This window comes from Rhinolophus hipposideros (genome assembly GCF_964194185.1).
Source record: "Rhinolophus hipposideros genome assembly, chromosome: 24".
NCBI classification, from domain to species: Eukaryota; Metazoa; Chordata; class Mammalia; order Chiroptera; family Rhinolophidae; genus Rhinolophus; species Rhinolophus hipposideros.
In genome coordinates this window covers 13,895,773-13,922,048 of record NC_138070.1, presented here as the reverse complement: position 1 = coordinate 13,922,048, position 26,276 = coordinate 13,895,773, and the positions used below count along the sequence as shown (strand labels likewise).

Genomic DNA, 26,276 nt, shown 5'->3' with positions numbered 1-26,276 from the left:
CCAGAGGTTCAGAGGCCTGTGGGAGAGTAAAGGGCCTTTCTTCCAGGACCACTTGGCTCGGTCAGCCCTCTACCCAGGTTCTGGGGCAGGTGAGGACATCAGCTCAGAGCAGGGCTATGGGCTTGTTTCCTGGGGCACCCAGGTATTGAGAGGAGGTGGCGGCGGCTGACGCGGCCACACTGTCTGGATATGCAGTGTACAGACCTGTCACCTGCAAGTCCGGGAAGGTCTGGTCACTGCCGCCGGAGACCGGGGTCAGGCCTGAGGACCCCAGCTCACATCTAAGAGGGGAATCTCCGAAAGCCCCCAGCATGTCCAGGCTGAAGCCCTCATCCTTCATCTCCTCCCAGAGGTTCCCTTTCAAAGACAAAAGTGTTTGGGTGAGCAGGCTTCATGTCAAACATCTGAGTTCGAATCCGATCTTGGGGAAGAGGCCAAGGCTAGGGTTTATAGGTGGGAATTCCCGACCGTTCTCAGGCATTGTTTTTCGCTTTCCCGTTCCCGAATCCTGAGATATAACCTGTTTTCTGTTCTCCACAATGAATCGTTTCCACAAAGTGACAGTTGATACTACCATCCACCTGGGTTCAAGGAGCCAATTTTCCTGATTTCCCGACCAGCTTTTCTCGGGATTCGGGAACGGGAAAGCAAAAAAAAAAAAAAAATTCCTGAGAACGGGCGGGAATTCCCACCTGGAAACCCTAGCCAAGGCTATGTGTGGGATTTAAAGTCATATGTTACAGGCTAAGAGCACGGAGAAGCAGAGTTTCAGCCTGGGCCCTCCCTTTCCCACTGGGTGTCCTTGGAATGTCACTTCTGTCTCAGAGCCTTGGGCTCCTCAGAATTAAATGGAGGCGATCAGAGAACTCATCCAAGGCGTAAACGAGGGGTTGTGTGGAAAACACGTAGCCCTCATTAAGTGGTACCATCATGGTCAAAGCCAGGACACAAAACAATGATTTCCCTTTCTTCATCACAGCTTAACTACACTATAATCCAGAGGGAGAGCAGGGAGGTTTAAACATACCTCTTACACCACTATAACTAATTTACTAACTTGCTGACTAACCTGCTAACTTGTCCATTTCCCTTGCTAGGCATGCCTTGAGGGCAGAGGCTGTCTTGACTATTGGCTGGCACGTAGTAGGTGCACAAGTGTTAGTGAATGGAGGGATCATGAGCCTTCACTGAAACCTGAACTTCCCTGATTCATTCATTCCTCATGCATTAAGGATGATCATGTGGCAGGCAGCGGGTCAGAGTGTAACCTGGCATGAGGTTGGCACCTGCAACTAGAAGCAGTTACTGATTGAAAGTTTAGGGTCAGACAGATGTGGGTTGAAATCCTGGCTCTGCCACTTACTAGCCAGGTGACTTCATTTCTCTTTGTCTCAGTTTCCTCATTGGTGGAATGGGGACATGAAATGGCAGTGGCCTCACGGCACTGTTGTAGGGTAAGATGGCATGCTTGATGGAATGCTTGGCACGAGGCCTGGTATACAGTAAGCGCTCATTAAATGCTATTATTAGGTGGTTGGGAAGTGTTTGTGGAAGAAATGAATTGTGGGGTAAATGCAGACAGCCGTCCTCTCCCTTGCCCTCCCGTCTTTCTGTGCTCCCCCAGCCTCTCCCCTACCCCTCTTTTCCCATCACCGCATCCCTCCAGCCTCACCCTGCAGAGCAAAGTCCATGATGCTGGGGTCCAGGGCGTCCACCTCGGTGCTCATGTCGGTGCTAATGTTGATGAAGTCCACAGGAGCCCTTCCCATGGTGGGGTGCGGGAGAGGGCTGGGGCTCAGGTCTGGCAGGGCGTGCAGGGGTGGGGTCTGGGCTGGGGCAGGAGAGTCTGGGGCGAGATGTGCCTGGGGCTGGACCTGGTGATGCAGGGGCACTGACTGCAGGGACAGGGTCATCAGCGGCTGTGGTGGGAGCTGGGAAACAGCGCGGCAACCATGGGCCATGGCCACCGTGGTGGCATGGGTCAGCACGGGGGCCTCAGGTTCCCCTGGTTTGCCAGGGCGTCGGCAGCTTTCTGGCCGGTCTGCGATGAGTTTGTCCAGCTCCTCTGCAAGCAAGTGGAAGAGGTCACGCAGAAGTCACCCTGCGGTTCTGGGGCCCCAGCCCAGGCCTGGGTTCAAGTCCCAGCATTACCACCTGTGTGACGTTAGGAAGCCTTTGGGACTCTCTGAACCTCAGTCTCTTCAGCTATCAGATGGCATCTGTACAGGGACTTTGTGCAGGGACTTTGAGGAACGAGAGGAGCCTCGGATAATGACCCTGGCTCCTCTCCTTGGGACAGTGCCTTAGAGGATAGTCCAGTAACTCTGGGACTTCACTTAACCCTCGTAACAGCCCTGCATGAGGGAGGTAAGGCAAGGGTTACAAGTCCCACAAGACTGGGACAAAACTGATTAGTTGGCAAGGGGTCCCATCTGTTCCCTGCTGCTTAAAGAGATGTTAAAAAGTATTGCTGTGGGTTCAAAATTGGATCCTCCTTCATGCTCTTGGATATAAACAAGACTGAAATTACTCTTACATTATTTCTGGTTGTTAGTTTGTGTCTTATGGAATGTAACACCATTTTGAGACTGGACCATTAGCGTCCCAACATCGGTTGACGTTGGGGAACAAATGTACCCATTTGGGGAACAAGGACACTTAGTATCTAGAAGGTGAAGTGGCCTGCCCACGATGTCACACTACATATATGTCAGAACGGGCACGGAGTCTCAAGCCAGACCCGAGAGTTCTCTGTGGGGTACGCATGATGTGGTACCCGCTCCGCTGAGGGCCTCTGCATGCCATGGTCCTTCTCCCGCCAGAGTGAATTGTTCATCTCTGAGCTCTACTCCCATCCCCCTTCATACCCAAATCTCGAGCAGGATGATATCCACAGGGTCAGGCCAAATATTCCGAAGGGTGTGTGGATTAGCCTCCCATTTCCCATTCTCCCTTCATACGTCACTTGTATGTCCTCCCCTTCACAGCTTTTAACAATAATAATACAAAAGATGTGGGTTTTTTTCCCCCTAATATAAAAGTAATTCATGAACAGGGTAGAAGATTTGGGAAATACAGAACCGTGAAGAATATAAAAATTATCAGTGGTCTCTCCATTCACAGTAAAGATTTTGGTATTCTTCCAGATAGTTAGCTAGATAGGAGATAGAGATATGTGTGCATATATACACAACATACAAATATATACATATACACATGCTCATCTATATGGATATATACATGTGTATGTTTATATATGCACACTTAAAAATGGGTGTGGATATATGTGTATGTGCATATACGTGCACATACATACACACATATGTAGAAATGGGTGTGGATACATATGCTTTTTAAAATGTGATCATACTGTTCATATTGATTCATAACCTGCCACTTTTCACTTATTGTGAGCATTTCTTTATATTCCAAAAGTATTTTTTTTTATCTCTAATACTTGCATGGTATGATATTATATTCATGGAACTAATCCCCCATTGCAGGATATATAGCTTGCTTTTAATTTTTTACTGTTGGAAATAATTTTGTAATGGCTAACTTTGTTCATAAACCTTTTGCACAAATCTTTGATTTCCTCAGCATAAATTGCCGGAAGTAGAATAACTGGACCGATACTCATAGACGGATACAATATACAGGGTTTTGCTAGATTACCTTGCCCTGAAAAAGCTGAACAACTTACATTCCCACCGATTGTATGTGAAGGTGCCTATTTCTCCTCATGCTAGCCCCCACTGGGTATTATTATTTTATTATTTTTCAAATCTGTGCCAATGTAGCAGGCAAGGTAGGACAGCAGTTTTCTCCCATGGTTGTTTAGTTTGATATTTCTATGTAAGAAACTAGGGATTGCTTAGTGAGACTCAGCAGCTTTCCTTACCATGTTTCCCCGAAAATGAGACTGGGTCTTATATTAACTTTTGCCCCCAAAGACTCATTAGGGCGTATTTTCAGGGGATGTCTTATTTTTTCATGTACCACAATCTACGTTTATTCAAATACAGTCATGTCATCTTCTTCTGGAACATCGTCATAAGATACTAAATGTGTCCGCCTGGCTGACGATCTTAACTGGGGCTTATTTTCGGGGTAGGTGCTATTTTCGGGGAAACACGGTATGTTTCTGACCAGGCCCCTCAGTTGACCAGCCACTGCGTAGGGGTGGGGAAGGGAGGTGTATTTCACAGGAGGGAAGTTCACCTGGCGCCCATGTCCCCACTGTGGTGGCTAGGACTTGGTGCTGGCGGGCAGGATGCAGGCGGGGGAGATGGGGGTCCGATGGGTGATGTGTGAGGTGTGTGTGAGCGGGAGCGGGGTGAGGCGTCCAGGTCTCACCGGGGTTCGCCATGCTCCGGTGGATGGCGGCTAGGTCCTTCCTTTTCCACTTATGCATTTCCTCCTCCATCTTGTCAATACGGGCCAGATTCAGGGCCCACAGGCAGCCCTTGCGCGAGGAGCCACTCATCTTGTTCTCCACCTTCTCAAAGCACTTGTTCAGGGACAGGTTATGTCGTACTGAGTTCTTCCAGCCATCGGGCGCCGTCTATGGGGAGAAATGGGTACGCAGGAGACCCCTCCAAAGAGCTCCCTATAAACCCTTTCTCTCCAGGGGGATCTCAAAGCGCACAACGGTGGCAGGGATAAAATGACAGTGTCCCAACACTCAGTCCTGAGGTGGGAAGAGAGAGTGTGGGGACTGTGGCAAAATGGAAGGCCTGTACCGGATTAGAAGGGCAGTGGCAATTCAGCTCTAGCCATTGGTTACTACACAAGAGCGAACCAACAAGGCCCAGGGCTGCTGGGTCGTCCATCTTTCTATGCCATTCAGGAAGCAAGCAAGTGACATGATGCCAATACATGGATAACTGGTCAAGTGTATTAAATGCCAATCATTTTTAAAAGCTCTTAGTTTATTATTGGGTAATCAGATACTGTAGTGCACCTCATACCCTACCCTATTCTTCCCCACCCCTCTCCCTATTCTCCGCCCCCCCCCATACACACACACACACCATTATTCTACATTTCTGCTAAGAACACCACCCAGGACAGGGACCCACAGCTTGGTAACATCTGACCTCCTGCTTCTTTTTTTGCTTTGATGTCAAAAAGGATAACATAACTAATAGCCAACCATGTGCCAAGAGCTGCCAGGCCCTTTACATGCAGAACATTCATTAATCTTGCCAGCTGGGTATTATTCTCCCCATCTTACAGATGAGGAAACTGAGGCTCAGAGAGGCGAAAGGCTCTTGCCAGATCTGTGTTTTATATCATTATGTTTTACTGAGTCTGTGCTGAATAACTAGGTTACCCCTCTACTCTTTACCGGCTGGGATGCCTAGTGAACTCCTCTTCATCCGTCAGAGCCCAGCTCAAATGCCCCCTTGTCTGTCTGGATATTTTTGCCCATGTCTCTGTAAGTGTCCATGTGCAAGCATCCTTACTACCAGGTCTACAGACATAACTGGGGGCAGAAAAGGGTGGCTCAGTTTGGCCTGGGCTCTGGCAGTGCCAGGGAGAGGCCAGAGCAGCTCCAGCACCCCAACCATGGGCTGGGACCTCTCACCTTGAAGTAGGGGAAGTGCTCCTTCATGAAGCTGTAGATCTCACTCACAGGCAGGCTGCCTGTCTTACTATTCTTCAGGGCCATGGCGATCAGACAGCTGGAGGCAAAAGGTGGGGCGGGCCCGATGTGAGGGCACCTCAGGCTGACAGCACAAGATCCCCTGTGCAGGAGGACTGTCCTGCTCGGCCCCAGCAGAACCAGCCCCTCCATGCTCCATTTCACACAGCGGTAGCTCTCGATACCTTTCTATGGCCCTGTGTTTTTCCCACCCTCTGCCGCCCTTCTCCTTAACCCTGAGCTCAGCCATTGGTACTGATTTGAGAAACCTCATTTTTTCCCTCTCTTTATCCCTCCTCCCCCCATAATTAATATCTATGGGACTTTAGACTTTAACGAGGCTGCTTACCCCCACATTCCCCAAAATCTTATGAGGCACACAACAGTATTATTTTGATGACTTTAGATATCAGAGGGAACTGAAGCTCAGAGAGGTGAAGCCACTTGCCCAAGGCCACACAGCTTGTGAGTGACAGAGTGGAGCTCTGGGCTCTGTGTCTGTAGTGGGTTCACAACCCTGAGGGTTGACTGACCACAGGATGGTCCTTCCTGAAAGCATATCCCACCTGAGGGTTCCCCACTCTCCAAAACTTCCCCCTTGAAAATCTGGGCCACCACACCTAGCTGTCTGAGATGTCCTAAAGGCAGCCCTCACCCCTCTCTTCCTCGAGTCCCCATTACACCAGTCCACCCTGGACCTTACCTGTATGAGTAGATGGGCTTGGGGTAGTGTTTGGGGTGGAGTTCCTGAGATGAATGCACAGCCATGTGGGGCTGGGGGTAGGGAGGACGTACCCCGAACGGGGAGCCATACAGGCCCACAGGAGGGCACTTCCCACAGGGTATGGGTGGCAGAAAGAGAGAGAAGGTGAGAGCATAAATGACTCACAACCTCCCACCTCCACCCCAGTCTCAAAAACCGAGAGGACATACAGGGTTTACAACCCCAGGAGACAATCTTGTCTTTACCGACAGCAGGTTTTTTGGGGGGAACTGAATGCATGACCCCATGACACAGGCATGGTGGAGAATGTTATCCCCATGTTCTGGGTGAGTAAACTGAGACTCAGAGAGCTCCCTGGCCAGCCCAAGCCAGGAGTGCCTGCCTCTGAGTCCAGTGCCCCTCCAAGCCCCGGGTACCTGCTGGGTGCCTGGAGGAAGTGAGAACTGTGGTTGGGAAGCTGGAGAGTACAGCTGTGGCGGGTTCTGCAAGCTGGATGAGGGCTGGCCCCCCACAGGGAACTGGTTCATCTGTTGGGGCCGGGAGAGGAGGAGACACAGGGTCATGGTGGGGTGGGGAGCCCCCAGCGCTGTAGGACACCCACCTCACTCCCCAACCCATGTGGCAGCACTTACGCTGGCTCTGTGGTTGGCCATGGGGCCTAGGCCCAGGACGCCAGGAGGGGCCATGCCAGCTGGGCCATGGAGCAGGGGACCTGAGGTAGCTCCCACGTGCAGGTCAGCCACCCCAGCCAACGCACCTGCAAGAGGGAAGCGCGGAGATGAGCTGGAAGGACTGTGACCATGGCAGGGACAGCCCAGTCCCTAGGTACCTGCAGAGAAGGGAGCCATACCCCACCGTTGGGACCAAGCCTATAGTAAGGGCTTGGAAAATCACTGCCCCGGGGTGCAGTTATGAAGAGTGGGTTCCTACCAGCTGTATAACCTTGAGCCAGTTTCCCCACTGACGTTACCTACGTGAAAAGTTGTCGTGAGGGTTAAATGAGAAAATATCTATAAAGCACATTGCTGAGCACATGATAATATCTCAGTAAATATGAGAGACTAATAAACGTGATGATGATGATGATGTGATTAAGACCTTGGTTCTTGTCCTTCACGAAGCGTAAACATCAGTTCATTGTTCACCTCTCCTCCTCGAAAGCACGTCTTGGTTCCTCAGTGCCTTTAGGTCCAAATGTCTTTGCACCTCCTCTCTCCTTTGTCTAGCCCTGCTCCTCTGCCAAGGATTAGCTCAGAAATAGCAGCTACGCACCACACACACACACACACACACACACACACACACACACCCCATCCTGTCCTGGGCCTGTAACAGACATTGCTAATCTATCACAGATTCACACAGCACCCGCCTGATTTTAGGCAGCCACCCCCAATTCAAAGTTGACCAGCAATGTGGTTATGGGGCCTGGGGCCATCTCTTCCAGGAAGCCTTCCGGGTCCCTCAGCTCTCCTCTGAGCTCTGACTGCCATCTGGGCTTATCCTCTGTGCCTTGGTCTGTCTGCCTTGTCCGTCTCTCTTTGACCAGACCCTCAGCTCCCTGAGAACCAGGACCACATCTTATATGACTTAGTGTTCCAAACACCTTGCAAAGTGTCAGATACACAGGAGGCATGCAGCGACACAGTTAGCACTTATTGAACACCTACTGTGTGCAAGATACTTTCTGCATTGAATCCTGACAACACCCCATGTGGACAGTTCTGTTATCCTTTCATCACAGATGAGGAAACAGATCAGAGGGGAAGGTACCTGCCCAAGGTCACACAGCTGTCTCCTTGGGGTTCTAGACCAGGGCCACCAACTGTGGCCAGCAGGCCAAGTCCAGCCCACAGCATGTTTTTGTAGATAAAGTTTTAGTGGCACACAACCATTCCCGTTCATTTACATATTAACTATGGCTGGTTTTGGACTTCAGTGGCAAAGGTGACTAGTTTCCCCGGAGATCGTGTGGCCTACAGAGTCTAAAATACGTTATTTACTTCTTGGCCCTTTTCAGAAAAAGTTTGCTGACCTCTATAATGGATGCTTTGGCCAAGAACAGTTTGTCTAATGAAAGAAACACTCTTAGACAATTTTTCAACTATTGACACTTTTAATGTACTGAGATGATTGCTTCTGTTGATTGTTTTTCTTCACCACTTTCTACATCTCTAGGCATTTAATCCACTTACTGTAACTGCAACTAGCACCCATTGATTGTGTACCTACTGTGTTCTGGGCCCTGTGCTAGGCACTTTCCATGTATCATCATTTTGAATCTGTTGATCGGGGGTCAGTAAACTTCTTAAAGGGTCGGAGAACAAATATTTTAGACTTTGCCAGCCATATGGTTTTTGTCTTCGTTTTTTTACAACCCCAGAAAAATGTAAAAATCATTTTTAACACGAAGGCTGTATAAAAGAAGGCTGAAGGCTGCCCTTGGCCCATGGACCATAGTTTGCCAACTGCTCTAGATGTTCATGACGTACCAGGGTAGGGGTGGGTCTGTCTATTCTTCACTGAGACCTGAGCTCACCCGAGGCCTGGTACAGAGTGGTTGAGCAAATGAATGAACCATATCCCTCTGAAGACAGAATAAGTCCACATGTTACAGATGCAGAGACAGAGGCCCAGAGAGAGAGAGAGAGAGAGAGAGAGAGAGAGAGAGAGAGAGAGAGAGAGAGCTGGCCGCGACCGCATGGCAGGTGGGTGGCAGTGCTGGGTGTCGCCCCTCCCCTTTACCACCCTCAGGCCGCCCCACCTTGCCCGAGCCTACCTGGGTGTGGGTGTGGTGCACTGGGGCCGCCCAGGTCCACACGGCCGCTTGCCATCTGCTGCAGTCGCGGCACGTCCACAGCCGTGAGCCATGACAGTGACTGCAGGTCCCCGGGAAGCTCATCATCGCTGGTGGTGGCCAGGAGCCTGGAGGGAGGGGCAGGAGCTCGGGAGGGGTGGCGAGCTCAGGCCAGCTGGGGGGGCTCCCCTACCTCTGCAATCACCCCCTTAGCCCCTTACCTCCCCAAGCCACTCTGCCCTTCAGCCTGTCCACCCCCAGGGCTGGGTGTGGACACCTCCCAGGAGCCCCCCCTCTCCCCCCGACCCCCCAGCCAGATCACACGTCGCAAATCATTCCTGCATTCAGTCTTTTAGCACATGTTACTTGGCCCCCGCCCCGAATGATAAACACTAATATTTGTTGAGCACTTACTATGAACCAAGCACCATATGAAATCCTTCAGAGATATTAATGCATTTAACACTCCCCATTAATCCATAAGGCAGGTATTATTATTCCCATTTTACAGATGGGAAACCAAGGCACTGGGCTTGGTGCTCAACAGGCACAGTCCCATTCAATCCTGAGAGCATCCCTGAGAAGTAAGGTATGCCCACATCCCCCTTTTATAGATGGGAAAACTGAGGTTCAGAGCACTGAGTGACTTGTCCAAGGCCACGTGGAACAGGAAGTGGTGGGGCTGAACCCAGGCAGCGTGGCCTGAAGCCCAGGCTCTTCCCCATGACCTCCGACAGCCCCCGGAGGCTCCAGTTAGGACCCATGCCCACCACCCCTCAACAGATTCATGAGCAAAAACATCACTTTCTGTGGAAGGAAAAAGGCTGCCCACTGAGGATGCCAGGCAGGTACCCCGATTTATGAAAGCACTGGGCCCCACAGTAACATTTTGTCCACGTTATAATGTGGCTACAAACTGACCAGGAGCCCACGCCAGAACCCACCATGCCTGCCACTCCGCAGGCCAGGGGCCCATGGTCCAAATTCTAAGCTCCAAGTTTCAAAAATAAGTGTCTCAGGGCCCCCTAGAGCTGGGGAGAGGGAGAAAGAAGAAATGCAGCCTCTGGTTTTCTCGTGCATGTGACCGTGGACCCACAGAGGGGCATTAGCCTCCACCCCCCTCCTGCCATCTGTGGGGCCACCTCAATCTGGTGTTCTCTCTCTTCCTGTCTCCTTCCTTTGCTCTCTGTCTCTCGTCCCCCTTCCTTCCTATCTTTCCCTCTGTCTTTCCTTGTGTTTTAGGGCCACAATTAGCGTTGCCATAACTACTGCTGCTCAGTTGTCACAGGGCCTGGGCCTTCAGCCCACCAAGCTGGCATCAGGTGACCGTCCAATTGCCCTAGTGATTGGCTGCCTTGTAAGAAAACAGGGCCTGGAAACGATTTGAAAACGCTGCCGGCCCGTGTCAGCAGCAGCAGTTGGCCCGGCTGTTGTCCCCCTGGCTGCCCATTGTGTAACAAACGACTGTTGCCCCTGTGGCACGTGGCTCCCATTGTCCTGGGGTCTCAATGCAATTGTTTCTGAAGCCCCCCTACCCCCAACCCAGCTACCGCCCCCTTTGGCCTGCTCATAACTCATCTGGCCAAATGACAGCCATAGCCCAGGCCTGGGCAATGGCCATCTGTCCCCTCGGGCCCGTGGAGACCATGGGGTGAGGCTGAGAGGCAGGGCCCGGTGTGCCACCCGCTGTCCGGAATGCCTGGCTGGCCCCCACCCACCTCTCCTCACCCCACAGCCAGCAGACCTCCCACCTTCTGCTGGTACGAGCCCCACTCCTGCTCAATAACCTGCTGTGGCTCCCACTGCCCTCATCGATCTGCCTGGCACTGGGGACACAGGGAAGAGTACAGGGGAGCCCCGGCTGGTAGGTTTCTCAAGGTGGGGGGCCCACCGAAGCCCAGTGGGAGGCTTGCAAACAAACCAGGGCCCTGAGTGCCACTGTGGAACAGAATCTCTGGTGGTAGGTAAGTCTGACAGGCATACCCATAGTGGTAAAAGCTCTGGGTTTTAATCCTGGTCTCCACTTACAAGGTGTGATCAAACAATATGGTGGATGTTTAAATTAAAAAAAAAAAAATTATATATATATATATATATGTATATATATATATATTACAGTAAAAGACACATTGCCATTAGTCCCCCTCAAAATACTCCCCCTCGCTTTGAATACACTTATCCCATCATTCTTGCCACTTTCTGGAGCAATTCTAGAAGTCCTCTTTCGTGAGTGTCTTTGGTTGCTCTGTCGCGGCTGCCTTGATGTCCTGAATCCATTCAACATGTTTACTTTTCATGGTCATTTTGACTTTGGGCAAGAGCCAGAAGTCGCACGGTGCCAGATCCGGTGAATAAGGTGGATGAGGACACACTGTAATGGTTTTATTTGACAGAGATCGTCGTATACCAGAAGCGGTGTGTGACACAGAGCTTTCTCATGATGGAGGATGATTTACGGCACACTTTAAAGCACACCCCTCCACCGTAGCTCACACCCAGCTGACTGCACTGAACAAGTTGAAACGGGTCACACACTAAGGGTTCAACATGCAGCTTCCCATATTGAAGATCCCTGCCTTTCCATTGGCTGGCACTCGGCAGCAGCATTCTCCATATTTTATGATCACAACGGAAATGTTCCATGTCACACATCACTTCTGGTATGCCAATTCCTGTCAAATAAAAACATTATGGTGTGTCCTCATTCACCTTATTCACTGGATCTGGCACCGTGCGACTTCTGGCTCTTTCCCAAAGTCAAAATGACCATAAAGGTAAACGTGTTGAATGGAATCAGGACATCGAGGCAGCCACAACAGTATAACTAAAGACACTCATGAAAGAGGACTTCCAGAACTGCGTCAGAAAGTGGCAAGAATGATGGGGCAAGTGTGTTTGAAGTGCGGGGGAATATTTTGAGGGGGATTAATGGCAATGTGTCTTTTACTGTAACAATATTTTTTTAAATTTAAACATTCACCATATATTTTTTTTATCATATCTTGTACCTATGTGCAATTAGGCCACTGACTTAACCTGAGCCTCAGTTTTCATCTGTGAAATGGGGATAATACTTCCTATCTCATAGGGTGTTATGAGGATTCAATGTGTTATTGGATGGAAAGCTGTCATTAATATTAATATCAATGTCAATGTTAATGATAACATTAGTTAGGTCCTCAGGGGACTGGAAGAACATTGAAGCTCTAGGCTCCATGGTCACACACACCTGCCCCTGTGCTGCTACTATCGTGTTTCCCCAAAAATAAGACCTAGCCGGACAATCAGCTCTAATGAGTCTTTTGGAGCAAAAATTAATATAACCCGGTATTATATTATATTATTATTATATTATTATTATTATATAATTATTATATAAGACCTGGTCTTATTTTACTATAATTTATTTTGTTAAATTTATTTTACTAAATAAATTTTTTTTACTAAATAAATGTATTTTACTAAAATTTTGCTCCAAAAGATGCATTAGAGCTGATTGTCCGGCTTGGTCTTATTTTGGGGGAAACACAGTACTGGCTTCCATTTATTGAGCACTTCTTGTATGCCAGACCCTGGGCTACATGCTTTCCCTATTTTACAGAGAGAGAAACTGAGACCCTGAGCAGCCATGCTCTGAGCCTATTTCCACATGAAATGAGGGTCACATGAGGTAACTGCTTAGCACGCGCTGACTCGTAGTAGGGCCTGGGTAAATGATGCTATCCTGGTTGTTCTTTTATTTTTTTCCTGCTGTCTGTGGGCCCCACCTGGCTCCCCATTCCTTCAGCCCCACTCCCCACTCATGTGAGGAGCAGCAGCCAACTGTAGCTGCACGGTGTCTGTCTTGCCCGTGGCACACCCAGCACAGTGCCCCTGCCACACCTTGGCATGAGTCATTCCCCCTGCTAGGAATGCCCTTTTTGCTTTTCCTCCCCCCACCCACAGTACCTGTCCCTGGAGGCTCACTTCAAATTCTGTCCTCCGGCCTCTTAATGCCAAAGTCCCCTCAGCCAAAGTCCCCTACCCTTCATCTCACCCATGGGGAAACTGAGGCCGGGAGAAGGGAAGCAGTTTGCTCCCAATTTTGTACTTCAGAAAAGGACCAGGGCTGGCACCTGGCTTCCCATGTGGGCCCCTCCCAGCCCAGGATCCTCCTCTGAGAAGTCTTTGTCACGCAGACCCTAAGCTCGGGGAACCCCTCTGCACCCTGACTGCTCCCTAACCTCGCCAGGGCCAGCACGTCCTGCACCGCCATCTCTCTGCCCTCTCCTGTCTCTTGGCTCACCGATGGCTGGCCTCGAGCCCTCCATCACCCTGTGCCCTCTACACAGTGGTGCGACTTAAATGCCTACTTGGCTGGTTGGAACAGGACAACCCCAGGCCACCAACCTCGACAATGGCCTGACAATGACTGTCCTGTCCAGGACTTTTAGTGCTCAGAGAGCCATCGTCTGCCTCCTGGAGTCCTTGTGACACCCTCAGGAGGGGGACAGGGAGCAGGCACCCCCACTTCACAGGTGGGAAAGCTGAGGCCAATCTGAGGCCACCAGTGAAAGCAAAATCGTGACCAGGACTCTAACCTGGGTCTGTCCGCTCCAATCTCGGGTTGTTCCTGCGGCACCACAGAGACTCAGATGTCCTGAGGGCGAGACGCCCCCGCCCTGAGTCTGAGGCTCTCAGCCGGGGTTGTGTGGACCAGCATTTTCCAGCAGCTGGTTCAGATGCAGAGTCCAAGGCGCAGCCCAGACCCTGAAGCCCCACCCGTGGGCTGTGAGGCCTGGGGAGCTGTATTTTAATGCCTCCTCCCCACATCCCACTCCCAGCCCTGGGGGAAGAGCAGCCCTGAAGGGCATGGCAGGGGCTTGGGCACAGCTCAGGCACTGACTGGATCTGGGGTCAAGTCTGTGTGAATCTCTGGCTGCATGACCTCAGACAAGTCACTTCAGGACCCTGAGCCTGTGTTTTCTCATCTGGAAAACGGGAAAATAACTCCATCTCTCCTGGGTTGTTGTGAGGAGCTAATGAGCCTGTCTGTATTCAACTTTGGGTACAGGCCTGGCCCCCATTTGCCCTTCTTGGGGGTTTGTGGCTTATCCTGGCCATTGGCAGCCAGGCTCTGCACTCCCTTCAGCCTCAGACAGCCCAGAGGTGGTCTGGTCTTCCCTCCTGACCATGCCAGAGTGTCTGCCTCAGTGGGCCTGACAGGTAGCCCCAGCCGACCCTGCTGGTCTCCTGCAATGGACGTGGACATCCAGGAGCTCTTGGTGGGAGCCTGCTGGGCCGAAAGCCCACTCCCTTCCCATTGCTGTAGGGTCGTCTGGCCTTCGGTGTCTCATCCCCACTGCGTGGCGTGGGGCAACCTGACCCTCTCTGTCCCCTTTTCCTCCACCCTCTGCAAAGAGGTGTATCAGCACAACCCCCTCTCCACAGTGACATGTGAAGGCCCCCCCAAGCCGCTCCCTCACCAGTGCCTGAAATTCCTTCCTTAAAGATGTCCCCAGGTACCCCATTCTTGCTCTCTCCTAGCACTTAATTTTAGTGGCGTAAACCACAGGGTCCTAGGCAGCTGTGACATGGAAAAGACTTCTTGTTTCAGGAACCACCCTGGCTTTCCATCCATAGGCCCTTGGAAGGGTACTTAATCCCCAGCCTCAGTTTTTCTACCTGTAAAATGGGCATGAATGATAATAAGAGCAGCAATACTTGTGTGTCCCCACCCCAGGACTGGCATGCTGCATGCTTCTGTGGAGATGAACTGGCTTTGTGAACCCTCCTGTCATCTGTGAGGATTTGGGATTATTCCCTGGTGTGTGTCTGTGTCCCTGAGCCAGGCTCCCGAGTGCGTTTCTCTTCCGCTGGAAAACAATAGTATGTTTACTAACCCCATTGCCCTGGGGTCTCCGAGGACCTGCCCTGCTCCCTCTCTCTGGGTCTGTCTCTTCAATCTCTCAGTAAAGATGATCCCGCCCCTCCTAACCCTGGCTCACCATGTCACTGATGGCTGCCCGCCTGGGGTCACCTCCAGAGGGGGCAAGAAGAATCAGACTTCAAAGATCCAGTTCCTTCTGTCTGCTGCACCCACCCGTTCCCTGGCCAGCCCCTAGTTCACCGTCTCTGTCTCTGTCTCTCCTACCCTCTCCTTTTCGATGTCTCTGTCTCTCTGTATTCTCTGTGCCTCTGGGACTGTGTCTCTGTGTCTCTCTGAGTCTCAGGGGCCCTGTGTGTGATGAAGTCCCGGCCCTGCTCTTCCTATTTGGTGACATTAGATATACTTCCAAATCTTCCTGGGCCTCAGTTTCCTCATCTCCAGAATGGGCCAACAATGACTGAGGCAAAGTCCCCACAGCAGGTTCTTAGTAAACATCCACCCTCTCCTTTTCCCCTTCTCTCTTTAATGTGGCGTCCAGGGCCCCCCAGTCTCCCACAGAACTGTCTCCATCCCACACATCCATCGGTCCCCTATTTGCCTGGAGCCCAGAGCCCTTTCTGGGGATGAGGCTTGCACTTAATGCATCGCCCAACCCCAGGTGATTCCTCCACCCAGTAGTATTGGGGAGCCATGGCCACCCCGTGCCCTACAGCCATGCTCTAACAAGGGTGTAGTGTGTGACAGGCCCTGCAGCCCAGGCAGCACTATAGGTCCAGATGGGGCCAAACGTTGATCCCATCTCCTCCAATACACCTCTATTGTGCTTCTTCTTGGTCTCCTGTTACCTCACAAAGGATGCCTTTCCTTCTCCCTCTGTACCTCTAGTGTCCCCCTACCTGAGCCCCCATTTCTGAGCTCCAGGGAGTTCCCTAGTTGGCCACAAGCCTCCACCTTCTCCTGAGCTTGGCAAATGTCCTCAGGAGGGCAAGAGCTGCACCCCCAGGTCTCAGAGCCCCCGGGTCTGGCAGGGAGGAAGCCAGGTCAGAGGCTGGGTCCCCTGCTGGGTGCAGGAGGCCCCGGGTCGCAGGAGACCCGCAAGCTGAAGCAGGGACTACACACCCTGAGGGAGGAGCTGTACCTCCAGAGCTCAGCACAGGGCTAGGCACATAGTGGGTGCTCAATAAGTCCTCACGGATTGGACAAATGACGAAACAGTCCCAGGCTTTCCAGATGCCGCACCTTCATTCTCCCTGGGGTCAGGCCTGGTGAAAGCCTGTGGACACGGCTGGATGGGCGAGACCCTGGTGTGTGGCCGGCCCTGAGCTCAAGGGTTTACACATTTGGTCTCACATCAACCTCACAAGAGCCGGATCAGGCAGGTATTATCCTTACCATTTGCCAGATGGGGACCCTGAGGCCAGGCAAAAAACCAGCTTGTCTAGGGTGCCCTAGCTAGAGACTGGGTTGATTACAACCCCACTGTCCTTTCTCCCTGCCCTATCAGGAACGGTTGAAGATATGGGCTCTGTGAATTCTAGAAAAATCCTACCATAGTGCTATCCAGTAGGTAGCCACATGTGGCTATTTAAATTTAAATTCATGAAAATCCAGTAAAATTACAGATTCAGTTTCTGGGTCACACCATCCATATTTCAAGTGTTCAGTGGCCACACGTGGGCTGCCATAGTGGACAGTGCAAATGTGAAATGTTTCCATCATTCCAGAAAGCTCTACTGGGTGGCAGTGGTCTGAAACATTCTTTCCAATCTTAGAGAAAATCTGTGGTGTTTCTACATAGCCTGAGAACAAGTAGAAATCTGATTTAGGTTTGGAAATTTCAGAAGCTGATTTCGTGGAATTTTGAGGTTTCGTATGTTTCCTTAAAAAGGATTCTCCCAGCCCACCCCCATCAGTGAGGAAGTTAGGGGCAGGACTCTAAAACTGGGAGCCATGTACCAAGGCCGTACGTAAAGTGAGCTCTCTGCCCCAGGAGCATTCACGCAGGAGCAGAGGGATGACCTGTTAGGCTCCTGTTCAGTGAGAGATAAGCCTAAGCAGCCTCCTAGGTCCTTTTTGATGCAAAGACCCTGTAATTCATGAAAGAAGTGTGCCGATAAATTGCATTTCCAATGTTCTATCATCCTGGGCAAGCTCCTTTTCCTGTCCAGGCCTCAGTTTCCACATCTATAAAGCAATAGTGGCAGAGCGGTTCCCTCAGGGCTCTACTGGCGTCAGGGCCCTAGGAAGGCAGAGTAGCACAGTGGTCAGGAGCAGGCGTGCGTCCCCAAGGCAGGCGGGCCTGAGCCTGAACTCTTCCTGGCTGTGTGATCTGGAGCAGGGGACTCGCCTGCCCTGGGCCTCAGTCTCTCCATGTATACACTAAAGTGGCTGTTGAGAATATGGTAATAGCTCATTAGCAGTTCAGTAAAGCATCACATCAGATGAAGAAGCATCTAGTCTTCTGCTGAAAAAGCAGGTTAAACTATTAGTTCAGGGACCTTAGGGGACCCCTGACAATGCATCCTTCTCATACCAATTGGGGGATTTGTCACTGACAGGGGGTCCTCCTTAGTGAGTGGAGAGCTTTTGGGGCAGAAAGAAAATAAGAAGGCTTGTCTTGGCACTTCAGAATCCCGTTCTGAATTTGGTAATTCACCCATAACTCCCCACCCCACATAGCAGACACTGCTTTCTTTTAAAGCTCAACCAGATCCATCTTTCCCTTATTAAAGACACACACCCTAGGGGGTATCATCACCCCCTTTCACAGCAGGGGCCCAGCCCATTGGTGTGCATTGATTGGTAGAGGTTCACATTATTGCAAACATCCTCTGAAGAATATAGATTCAGCATGAAGTGGCGTCCAAGGGGACGGGCACTAGCAGAGTGTCAGTCACTCAATAAGCATCTGCTTCATTCCACAAATACTTCCCAAACTCCTACTTGCCAGGCTCTGTTCTAGGGAGTAGACAAAACTCCTTCTGTCCAAGGAGATCACTTTCTAGCTAATCTAGCAATGCAAAGGGCCAGGGGAGAACTGCATACCTTCCTGCCAGCTTCTTTAGCTCTGCACCTGACAGCCTGTGGAATGGGTACTTATACCCATTTCACAGATGGGATAGCTGAGACCCAGAGAGGGGAAGGGATGCCCTTCAGCCACACAGTGTGTCACCAAAGGTGCTGGGATTTACACCACCCACCCTGGATCCTCTTCACTCAGCCACTGCCAGTTTGCCTGAAATACATGAAGCTGTGGACAGAAAGGGCCAACTATCATCATATCATTTTTATAAGAATCTGCTGGGTGCCTCCATGGTGACAGGGCCAGGAAACGCTGTGGTGGTCCCAAGCAAAGCAAGACACCAACTGCAGCCCACAGCTGCCATCCTACACTGACCAGGGGACCATCTTGATGTTAATTAACCATGTCCTTAATCAGTCGTGTTGCTGGAGGAATAGGAGATGAGCCAGGAGAACAGATACTGGAGGGGTGAGCCCAGGGAGACTTGAATTCCAGTCTGGGGCCCACTTCTAAGGAGGGGGTCCTTGGGCAGATGACTCAACGCCTTTAAGCCCCCGTTTCCTCGTGTGCAGAATAGAGGCAATAAGAGGGCCTGCCTCTTGGCTCAGAGGAAGTAAAACATGGGAAGAGCACAGTACAGTGTTTGATTCAAGTGCTAGAGAAGTGTTTGTGAACACCCAGTAGCCAGAGTGGACTTTCAAAAGGGACATCAGAACCTGTCACTGTCCTTAAAACCAATCAGGGGAATAAGAGTCCAGCTCCTTGCCATGATCTGGCCTTTGACTATCTGTTCTAGCAAACCTGTTTATTTTTCCTTTCCCTCAAACATTCTAAGTTCTCTTTGCACATGCTGTTCCTTCTTCCTGGAATGCTGTTCCATGCATTCATTCATGGCTGGCTATTTCTCATGCTTCTTCTGGTCTCAGCCTAAATATCCTCTCCTCTGAGAGGTCCTGCCTGGCCACACCCTCCTCCCCAACCTTAGCGGTCCTTCCTGTGTTCTGTAAAACATTTAGCATTTTGCAACAAGGTATTCATTGATACACGTTTCCACTTTCTCCACTCTAGGAAGGTAGGGACAGGAGGGCCTCTGTTTTGTTCAACACCCAGCACAAGGCCTGGCATCCTGTGGGCATTTATTACATACCTGCTGGAGTAGAAGAGGGTGGAAAGTTCCCCCAGCCCAGCCCAGTCTCAACATATCTTGCATTCCTTAATCTCTATTAACTTCCTGCCCAGCTTCGACACCACCGCCTCCAGGAAGCCCTCCCAGACCAGTCTCCCAGTCTTTCATCCCCTGGAATGATTCATGCCGTTAGAGTCTACACATACCATAGACTCCTGAGATCACCCATTAATTTTACTAAGGCATCTCTTCTCATCGCCCTCTGCCTTCTAGATGCTAAACTCCTAGAGGGCAGGGATGACTGTCTTACTCCTGATTACAGACTCGGAGCGACCAGCTCAGGCTTTCATTCTTTCGTTTGACAAATATTTGTCCACCCAAGGTGAACTGGACTCCATGCCACTGTCCTGTTGTAAAGGTGAAATGGGATGGTGCACTTCTGATGAGCTTGGCAGGTGACTGCATAGGGCCACACATATTTGTGAATAGATTATAGTTTCTGTGGGGACCTTTGCCTACACACCTGAAGTCTGGAGCCCACACTGACCCTTTTATTTCCTATGTTGGGGTTCTTTAGAATTGATGTAGCAAATGTGCAGTGGAAGGAATATCCATTTGGGGTTCAAATTTCACCTCAATCACTTTGTAGCTGTGGGACCTTGGGCACACCTCTCTCTGCACCTCAGTTTCACCACCTGTAGAATGGGCTAATAATGATTTCCACCACAGAGGGCAGCTGTGAGGATAAGATCAGATAACCTGTAAGACAGGGCCCAGCATACAGCAGGTGTTCAAACCATGTTTCTTCCTTTCCACTGCGTTCTCTCCTTTTGCTTTGCATGGTCACTGGAAGAGGTTAGTCCAGAAAATACTGTCTCTGGGGGGTCAGATCACCATCCCAGCAGTGCAGAGGCACCACCAGCGCTTCCTGGGACATTCTGGTTACAAGAGGAAGTTTCACCTGCCTTCTCTAGATGTGGTTAGTAAGAAACTGTTACATCACCACAAACCCTTTTTCTTTCTAATCCAATCTTGAAAGGAAAGGGATTAGTATTTCATGGAGGTGTTTGTTTAGCTAACATAGCTTTTATAATATCTTTTGTAACCGTTTCCAGGAAAAACAAAATCAAAAGCAATTTAGCAAGCTCAGAAATTCCCACTGGGCCAAGAGTGAGCAAAATGTGAAATGATTTGATTAGAAATTTCGAAAAGAGAATCTTCCCTTTCTAGAACTTGGCTTGGAAATTGGTTGTGTATGTGTGTGTGTGTGTACGTGTGCATGCATACAGACGTTTCTGGGGGTGGAATCACAAAACCCCGAGGGAGGGCTGGACCTCTTTTCCTTGTCTGCAAGGTACTCCGAGGAGCTGTCTGGAACCATGAGGGTGAAAGGTTGTAAGGGTGTTGGGATGGTCACCGCCCCTGACAGACAGAGTCCCCAACCCCTTGCAAGGGGTTCATAACTCATGGGTGGAGCCACACCGATATCGGGGTTAAACCATCCTCATACACACAGTTCAGTGGGGCTAAACAGGAAAGGTGGGTGGGTCTGCCTGTCCTGGTCCATGCAACAGGATTTTGCCATCCCTTGAGCATATAGCCTCCCTGCATTTCCAAATGCACGTTATTTCTCATGTGATATTCACCCAACCCTCCATCTACCCAATGAATATTTAAGTATCTACCATGGCCGGCACTGTGGTTCACAGATGAGAAAACCACAGTCCAGGAAGGGGAAGGGTTTTGCCTAAGGTCATCTCGTTTCTTAGAAGAGGGACGGAGGGTATGGTACAGGATCATGGCCCTGGGTGCAGGTGAGGGTCTGAGGAGGCAGCAGCAGCCTGACTTCTCTCACCTCTCTGGGTCTCAGTTTCCCAATTTGGAAAAAAAGTTTGTTGGACTTGACCTCTAGAATAAATTCCAAAATTTGGGGCAGGTGGACAGAATCTGCAGCACTGCCTCTTTCTGAACTCATGCCTTTGGGCAAATCATGGCTCTGGGCTGCGGGATCCTTGTCTGTAACCTTGGATAATGCCAGCACCTACCTCATGGCTGTTTCTATAATGATGAAATGGGACGGTGCACTAGCTAAGGAGCTTAGCAGGTACAGGCACACAGTAGGTGCTAATAACTCTATTTCTCAGCACCTCTAAGAGTGGACTTACCTCCTAGCCTTTGAGCCAAGGGGAAGCAAGCGAACCCATGTTGAGCACAAGCTGTTTGAGCTGTTTGCCGTTGCCGGGAGGTCAGGGCTGCCCCCACCCCCTGCCCCCAGGCCACAGTGTTACAGGAGGGGAGACTGCTGCCAATTTGCTGTTTAGGCCACCGCCGACTCCTGACAGCTCCCTGGGGACAGGGCAGCCGCCTCCAGCTGCTGCCCTCTCCCTCCACCTCCCTACACACAGCCAGTGAAAGTTAACGGCCAAACTCGGCCCCTCGGGATGGAGGGGCAGGCAGCTGCATGGAGGGCGGCAAGGGGGATTGAACAAGCTGGACCATCAGCCTGAGTGGTCCTTCGAGCCATTCACGGCAATGTGGGAGGAGGCATGAGAAGCCCATAAACTTCTCTAGGGCTATTATGTGAGGAAAAACATGGGAGTGGTAGGAAGGAGTAGGGGAGTTACTGCATGATCATAAAAGCTCCCCCTCCATAACAAAATGCTCTGTCCCAGGCCTGGCTGAACACCTTTTCTAGACAGAAGTACAAAATCTTTCCAATAACCTGCAAATTGGGTTCTCTCATTGCTCCATTGCACAGATGAAGAAACTGAGGAACAGAGAGGGACAGGACTTCTTCAGGGTCACACAGCTACAAGGTAGTAGAGCAAACTTATTCTGTTCCAGCACCTATGCTCTTCACCAATGGGGTCTGGGGCCGGACTCTGGGGATGATCGCCTCAGGTTCAAGTTCTCACTTTACCCATAACTGGCTTCGTCATCTTGTTAAACCACTTCATCTGGTTGACGCTTAGTTTCCTCATCTGCTAAATGGGCCCAATAGTGCTACTCTGATGGTGTGGTTTGTGCACAAGGCAGGCAGGTACTAAAGTGTTAAGAAACTGATGATGAGGAGGAGGAGGATGATGATGATGATAATGATATTCTGCCTTTTGGATGCGCTAGCTTCAACACAAGAAAACAGCCCTGAATCTGTGTAACTAAGAAAGGCTGGGCCCCCAGAGTTTGCCCAGGATCATAAAATTGGCAAGTGGCAGAGTCAGAAATTATTTGGGTACTATTTCTATCAGGGAGCTCTACGCGGCCACAGAACCTGGGATTCTAACTGACTCCAGAGCCCAAGCTCCTACGCTTTAAGGGGGCCTGACTACATCTGCCATTGTTTAAACCCTTTCAGCGCTGGAAGGAAGCCCAGAGGTCTTTGGTTGTATGATCTTGGAAAAGCCATTTCATTTCTCTGAGCCTCAGTTTCCCCACCTGTACAACAGGACTCATCAGAGCAGCCTACTAGGCTGAAGTGAGTGAGGCACTGGCATACAGTATGTGCTCACAAACTGCCACGTGCCAGGCCCACACCTAGGGTCCTAGCTCTACACACAGCAGACTCTCAGCAAGTATCTGTTTGAATTTGTGGCCACATCTGGGTCTCAGAAGGCAGTCTCCAGACCCACAGCCCTCAGGAAGCAGCCTCCCTCTAATTGAGGGCTGTGGTCTGCCCCACAAGTCACTGCTGGTGAGTTGCAGTGGCCCCAGGGGTAGGGTGGCGGTGATCTGAGGTAACAGCCTGCTCTTCCCAGGCCAGCCCCTGTCCTGTCTCCCCTTCCACAATCTGGGCTGTGCCCCTTCAACCCAAGGTTATGGTGTTTGCTATGGAGGTGAGGAGGGCTGGGAATCACGTCAGGCCTCCCCTGGCTCAAGGGAGAGAAGCTGGAAGGGAACTCCAGCTCCTTCCTTTTTTCTTCTCTTCCCTCCTATTTGCTATATGACCTTGGACAAGCCCCTTCTCCTCTCTTAGCCTCAGTTTCCCCATCTGTAAAAGAAGGGGGCTAGACTAGTTGACCCATTTAAGGGCCTTTCTAGGTCTGAGGTTTGAAGACAAAAAGGTGAAGGGCTCTTCCCACACACACTTGTATCTCACTTCATCCTGTCTCAAAAAATAATTTATTTTGGCCTTAGTCTCCATCTAATTTATCCTTCAAATACTGGAGACCTAGAAGAGACCTTAAAACAATCGAATTCAACAGCATCATTAACTGATGACAGAATGAGGCCTAGAGAGGGCAAGGTACTTGCTGAAAGTCATACAGCCAGGATAAGAACCCAGGAGTTCTAACTCACAAGTTTTCCAACATCCAAGGAGGATGGAAGTCAATCTCCCCCAAAGCTTTTGGGGGCATTTTCTGGAGCCCCATTAGGACTACTGGAGGGGAAGCAATAGCTGCTATTGTCATCATAACATTCACTAGGATGCCCGGTCTCTTGCCCAGGAGGGGACCTCTCTGGGAGGGGACAAAAGACTACAGGCATTTAGCGGCTCCAGTGCTCCAGGCCACAAGCTCGACACCCTCAGAGAGACCAACCGTGATATCAAGACTGCCTACCTCTCCTGCAAAATCGCAAAATTTAATGTAACAATAGTTTTCAGAAACCATAAACAGCACATATTCACTTTAAACAATTACAAAATATGTTTGTTATTGTTGAAGCCCTCACCTGTATTCCTGTGGAGAGGGATGGTGATTTTGCCCTGAGTTTCGAATAATTCCTGACATTATGGATGAGATGGGGCTTTCTATCATCTCCTTGGGGAAAAAACAAACAAACAGAAAACAAAGCTCTCATGAGCAATGATATGGACAGGGCAGAAACCCACAGTTTTCCCACAGTTCAGAAGGATGGAGCTCCAACAACTAACAATACTAAAAAAAAAAAAAAGAAAGAAAAAGAAAGAACTACTAGAGGATACCTGGGAGTCACAGGTCACTTTCCCATGGCAACTCTACAGGGTTTTAGAAGCAAAGGAAGAGAATGGAATGAAATTCCAGGTTCTTTAGAATTAAGGGGGGCGGGGGGCGGAAGGGCAGAGGAAAGCTCTAGAATCTAAGTGTCAAGTCTTGGAAAATGTGGATTCACAAAACAGGAATCAGAAAAAACGGATTCCCTTCCAAGCCTAATATGTTCAACTGCAGCTCCCTTATGATTACTTTGAAAATAAAAATAAAACAAAAAAGGACGGCTGGATGTGTCATGTATGTTTCTCTGGGGGAGCCAAATGCCCACTTGCAAAGAAAATAATCCCGCATGGCCCCCGCCCTAGGGATGCCTTCAGATATGACACATGCCCTTGTGGGAAAACCAATCCAACCCTCAACTTCACCCACGCCACATACAAACACAGCCTTTAAAAAAAAAAGAAAGAAAGAAAGAAATCTTCCCTAAGTTTCTCAAACTCTAAGCCTCAAACTTACACAGAAACCCAGCATAGATTCTCAGATCAGCCCCCAAAGTCATTCAGGGATTCCTGGGAAGGAAAATGGGGGAGCAGAGAGAGGCAGCGCCCGGGTCTCCACCCTGGAAATGCAATGCAGGGCACTGCCCGGGAGGAGGGAGCAAAGCCGACCCTGCAAGGCGGTACCTGGAGCCGATCCTCGCGGGGCCGCCGCTACGGGCGCTTCTGGGGCGCGCGGGGCTTTCGGAGGGGGACTCCCTCGCGCTCGCCCCTCGCGTTCTGCAATTTGGCCGCCGTCGCAGCAAGAACCGTTTTTAAATTTCCCTCTCTGGAGCTGTCCAGCTCAGAGCATGCGCAGTAGCCGTGCGGGGGGCTTTTTCCCCTAGGGTCAGTTACAGGGCAGGGTCAAGGGGACTGCAAGGGGATTGCAGCGGGCGTTTCCCAGCAGCGGAGACCCTTGCACGCCCCGAGGTTCCAGGTGCGGTGGGGCCCAGGCGTAGGGACACCCCTCTTCAAACTTTGCCCCCAGTGGCAGCCACCACTGCATGCCCGCGAGCCTGCGTGGAAGAGCAGTGGGAGGGCGAGTTAGGCCCAAAGCATTAAATTGCAAAAGGATGCTGGGTGCATTAAAACTTGCAATCCGTCACTGCCCTGGGTGGAAGGAGGTGGGTGGGTGGGTGGGGGGGTGGAGAAATCTGTTGCAAACCCCCTCTCTCCCCTAAAGGGGGGACGGGCCAGGAAGCCCACTCAGGGCCCCCAGGTAGAGGCGGATTCCGGCCACCTGTCCCTTTAAGAAAGTTGCGCCCGCGCGGTCTGGCGCGCGACGCGGGGCGGGAGGGGACCTGGGGCCCGGAGCGCTCGCGCGGGGCGCCTCCACCTGTCGCGGCCGCCAGAGGGGGTCGGGTGCGGCGCGGCTGCGGGGCGGGGGCGGGGCGGGGGCGGGGGCGGGGGGGGCGCCCCGGTCTGCACGCTGCGCCCCCGGTCTGCACGCTGCGCCCCGGTCTGCACGCTGCGCCCCCGGTCTGCACGCTGCGCCCCGGTCTGCACGCTGCGCCCCCTGCCCGCGAGGAGGGCGACTCCGCCGGGACACAGCGCTGGGCTCCGCGGCCGCCGCCCGAGCCCGGCGAGCCGTTGGGGGCTCGGCCCGCCCGTGCGCCCGCGCTCCCGCCTCCCCGCCGCCCGGCCCGCGCCCTCCCCCCCCCCCCCGTGCCCGCCCCCCCCCGCCCGGCGCCCGCCGCGGGAAAGGTGGCGCGCACCGCCGGCCGCGGGCGGGGCTGAGCGCGGACAAAGGTCTCCCCAGTCTCCGGGGGGGGGGGGGGCTTGATTAGTTGGATCCCCTGAGAAAGTTTGCCTTTACGGCCCCCTCCCTGTTGAGCCTCCGTTGGAATAATTTGCACGGCCACAACAACAATGACAGGCACAGTCACCCTTTCTTTATTTCCTTATTTATTTCTGCCTCCTCGTGTATGGCTCGCACCAGCCCCTTAGAAGCTAGGATGAGCCCCTTGTGCAGATGGGGAAACTGACGCTCCGAGCCGTCAGGAGTGGCTCCGGGGCACAGGGCCAGCCACTGGCAGAGGCTGGACTCGAACCCAAGGTCTCCTGGCTCCACAGCCCTCGCTCCTGCGTGTGGACATCAGGCTCCGGTACCCAAGGCGTCTTGAGTTCGTGGAGGCTGTCCTCA

General features: G+C 51.4%; 1 protein-coding gene across 1 annotated transcript; it reads right to left on the bottom strand.

Annotated features, from left to right (window-relative positions):
* Positions 1-103: 103 nt before the first annotated feature.
* On the bottom strand, positions 104-25,527 carry FOXN4 (forkhead box N4; the record flags this gene model as incomplete). Its single annotated transcript, XM_081037681.1, has 11 exons — positions 25,470-25,527; positions 24,779-24,974; positions 23,857-23,945; positions 9,151-9,296; positions 7,004-7,128; positions 6,788-6,898; positions 6,351-6,478; positions 5,591-5,687; positions 4,357-4,564; positions 1,673-2,065; positions 104-357 (listed from the first exon to the last, which is right to left on the bottom strand). The coding sequence occupies exons 3-11, from the start codon at positions 23,940-23,942 to the stop codon at positions 104-106; spliced, it is 1,548 nt and encodes a 515-aa protein (XP_080893807.1). The 5' UTR covers positions 23,943-23,945; positions 24,779-24,974; positions 25,470-25,527.
* Positions 25,528-26,276: the final 749 nt, after the last annotated feature.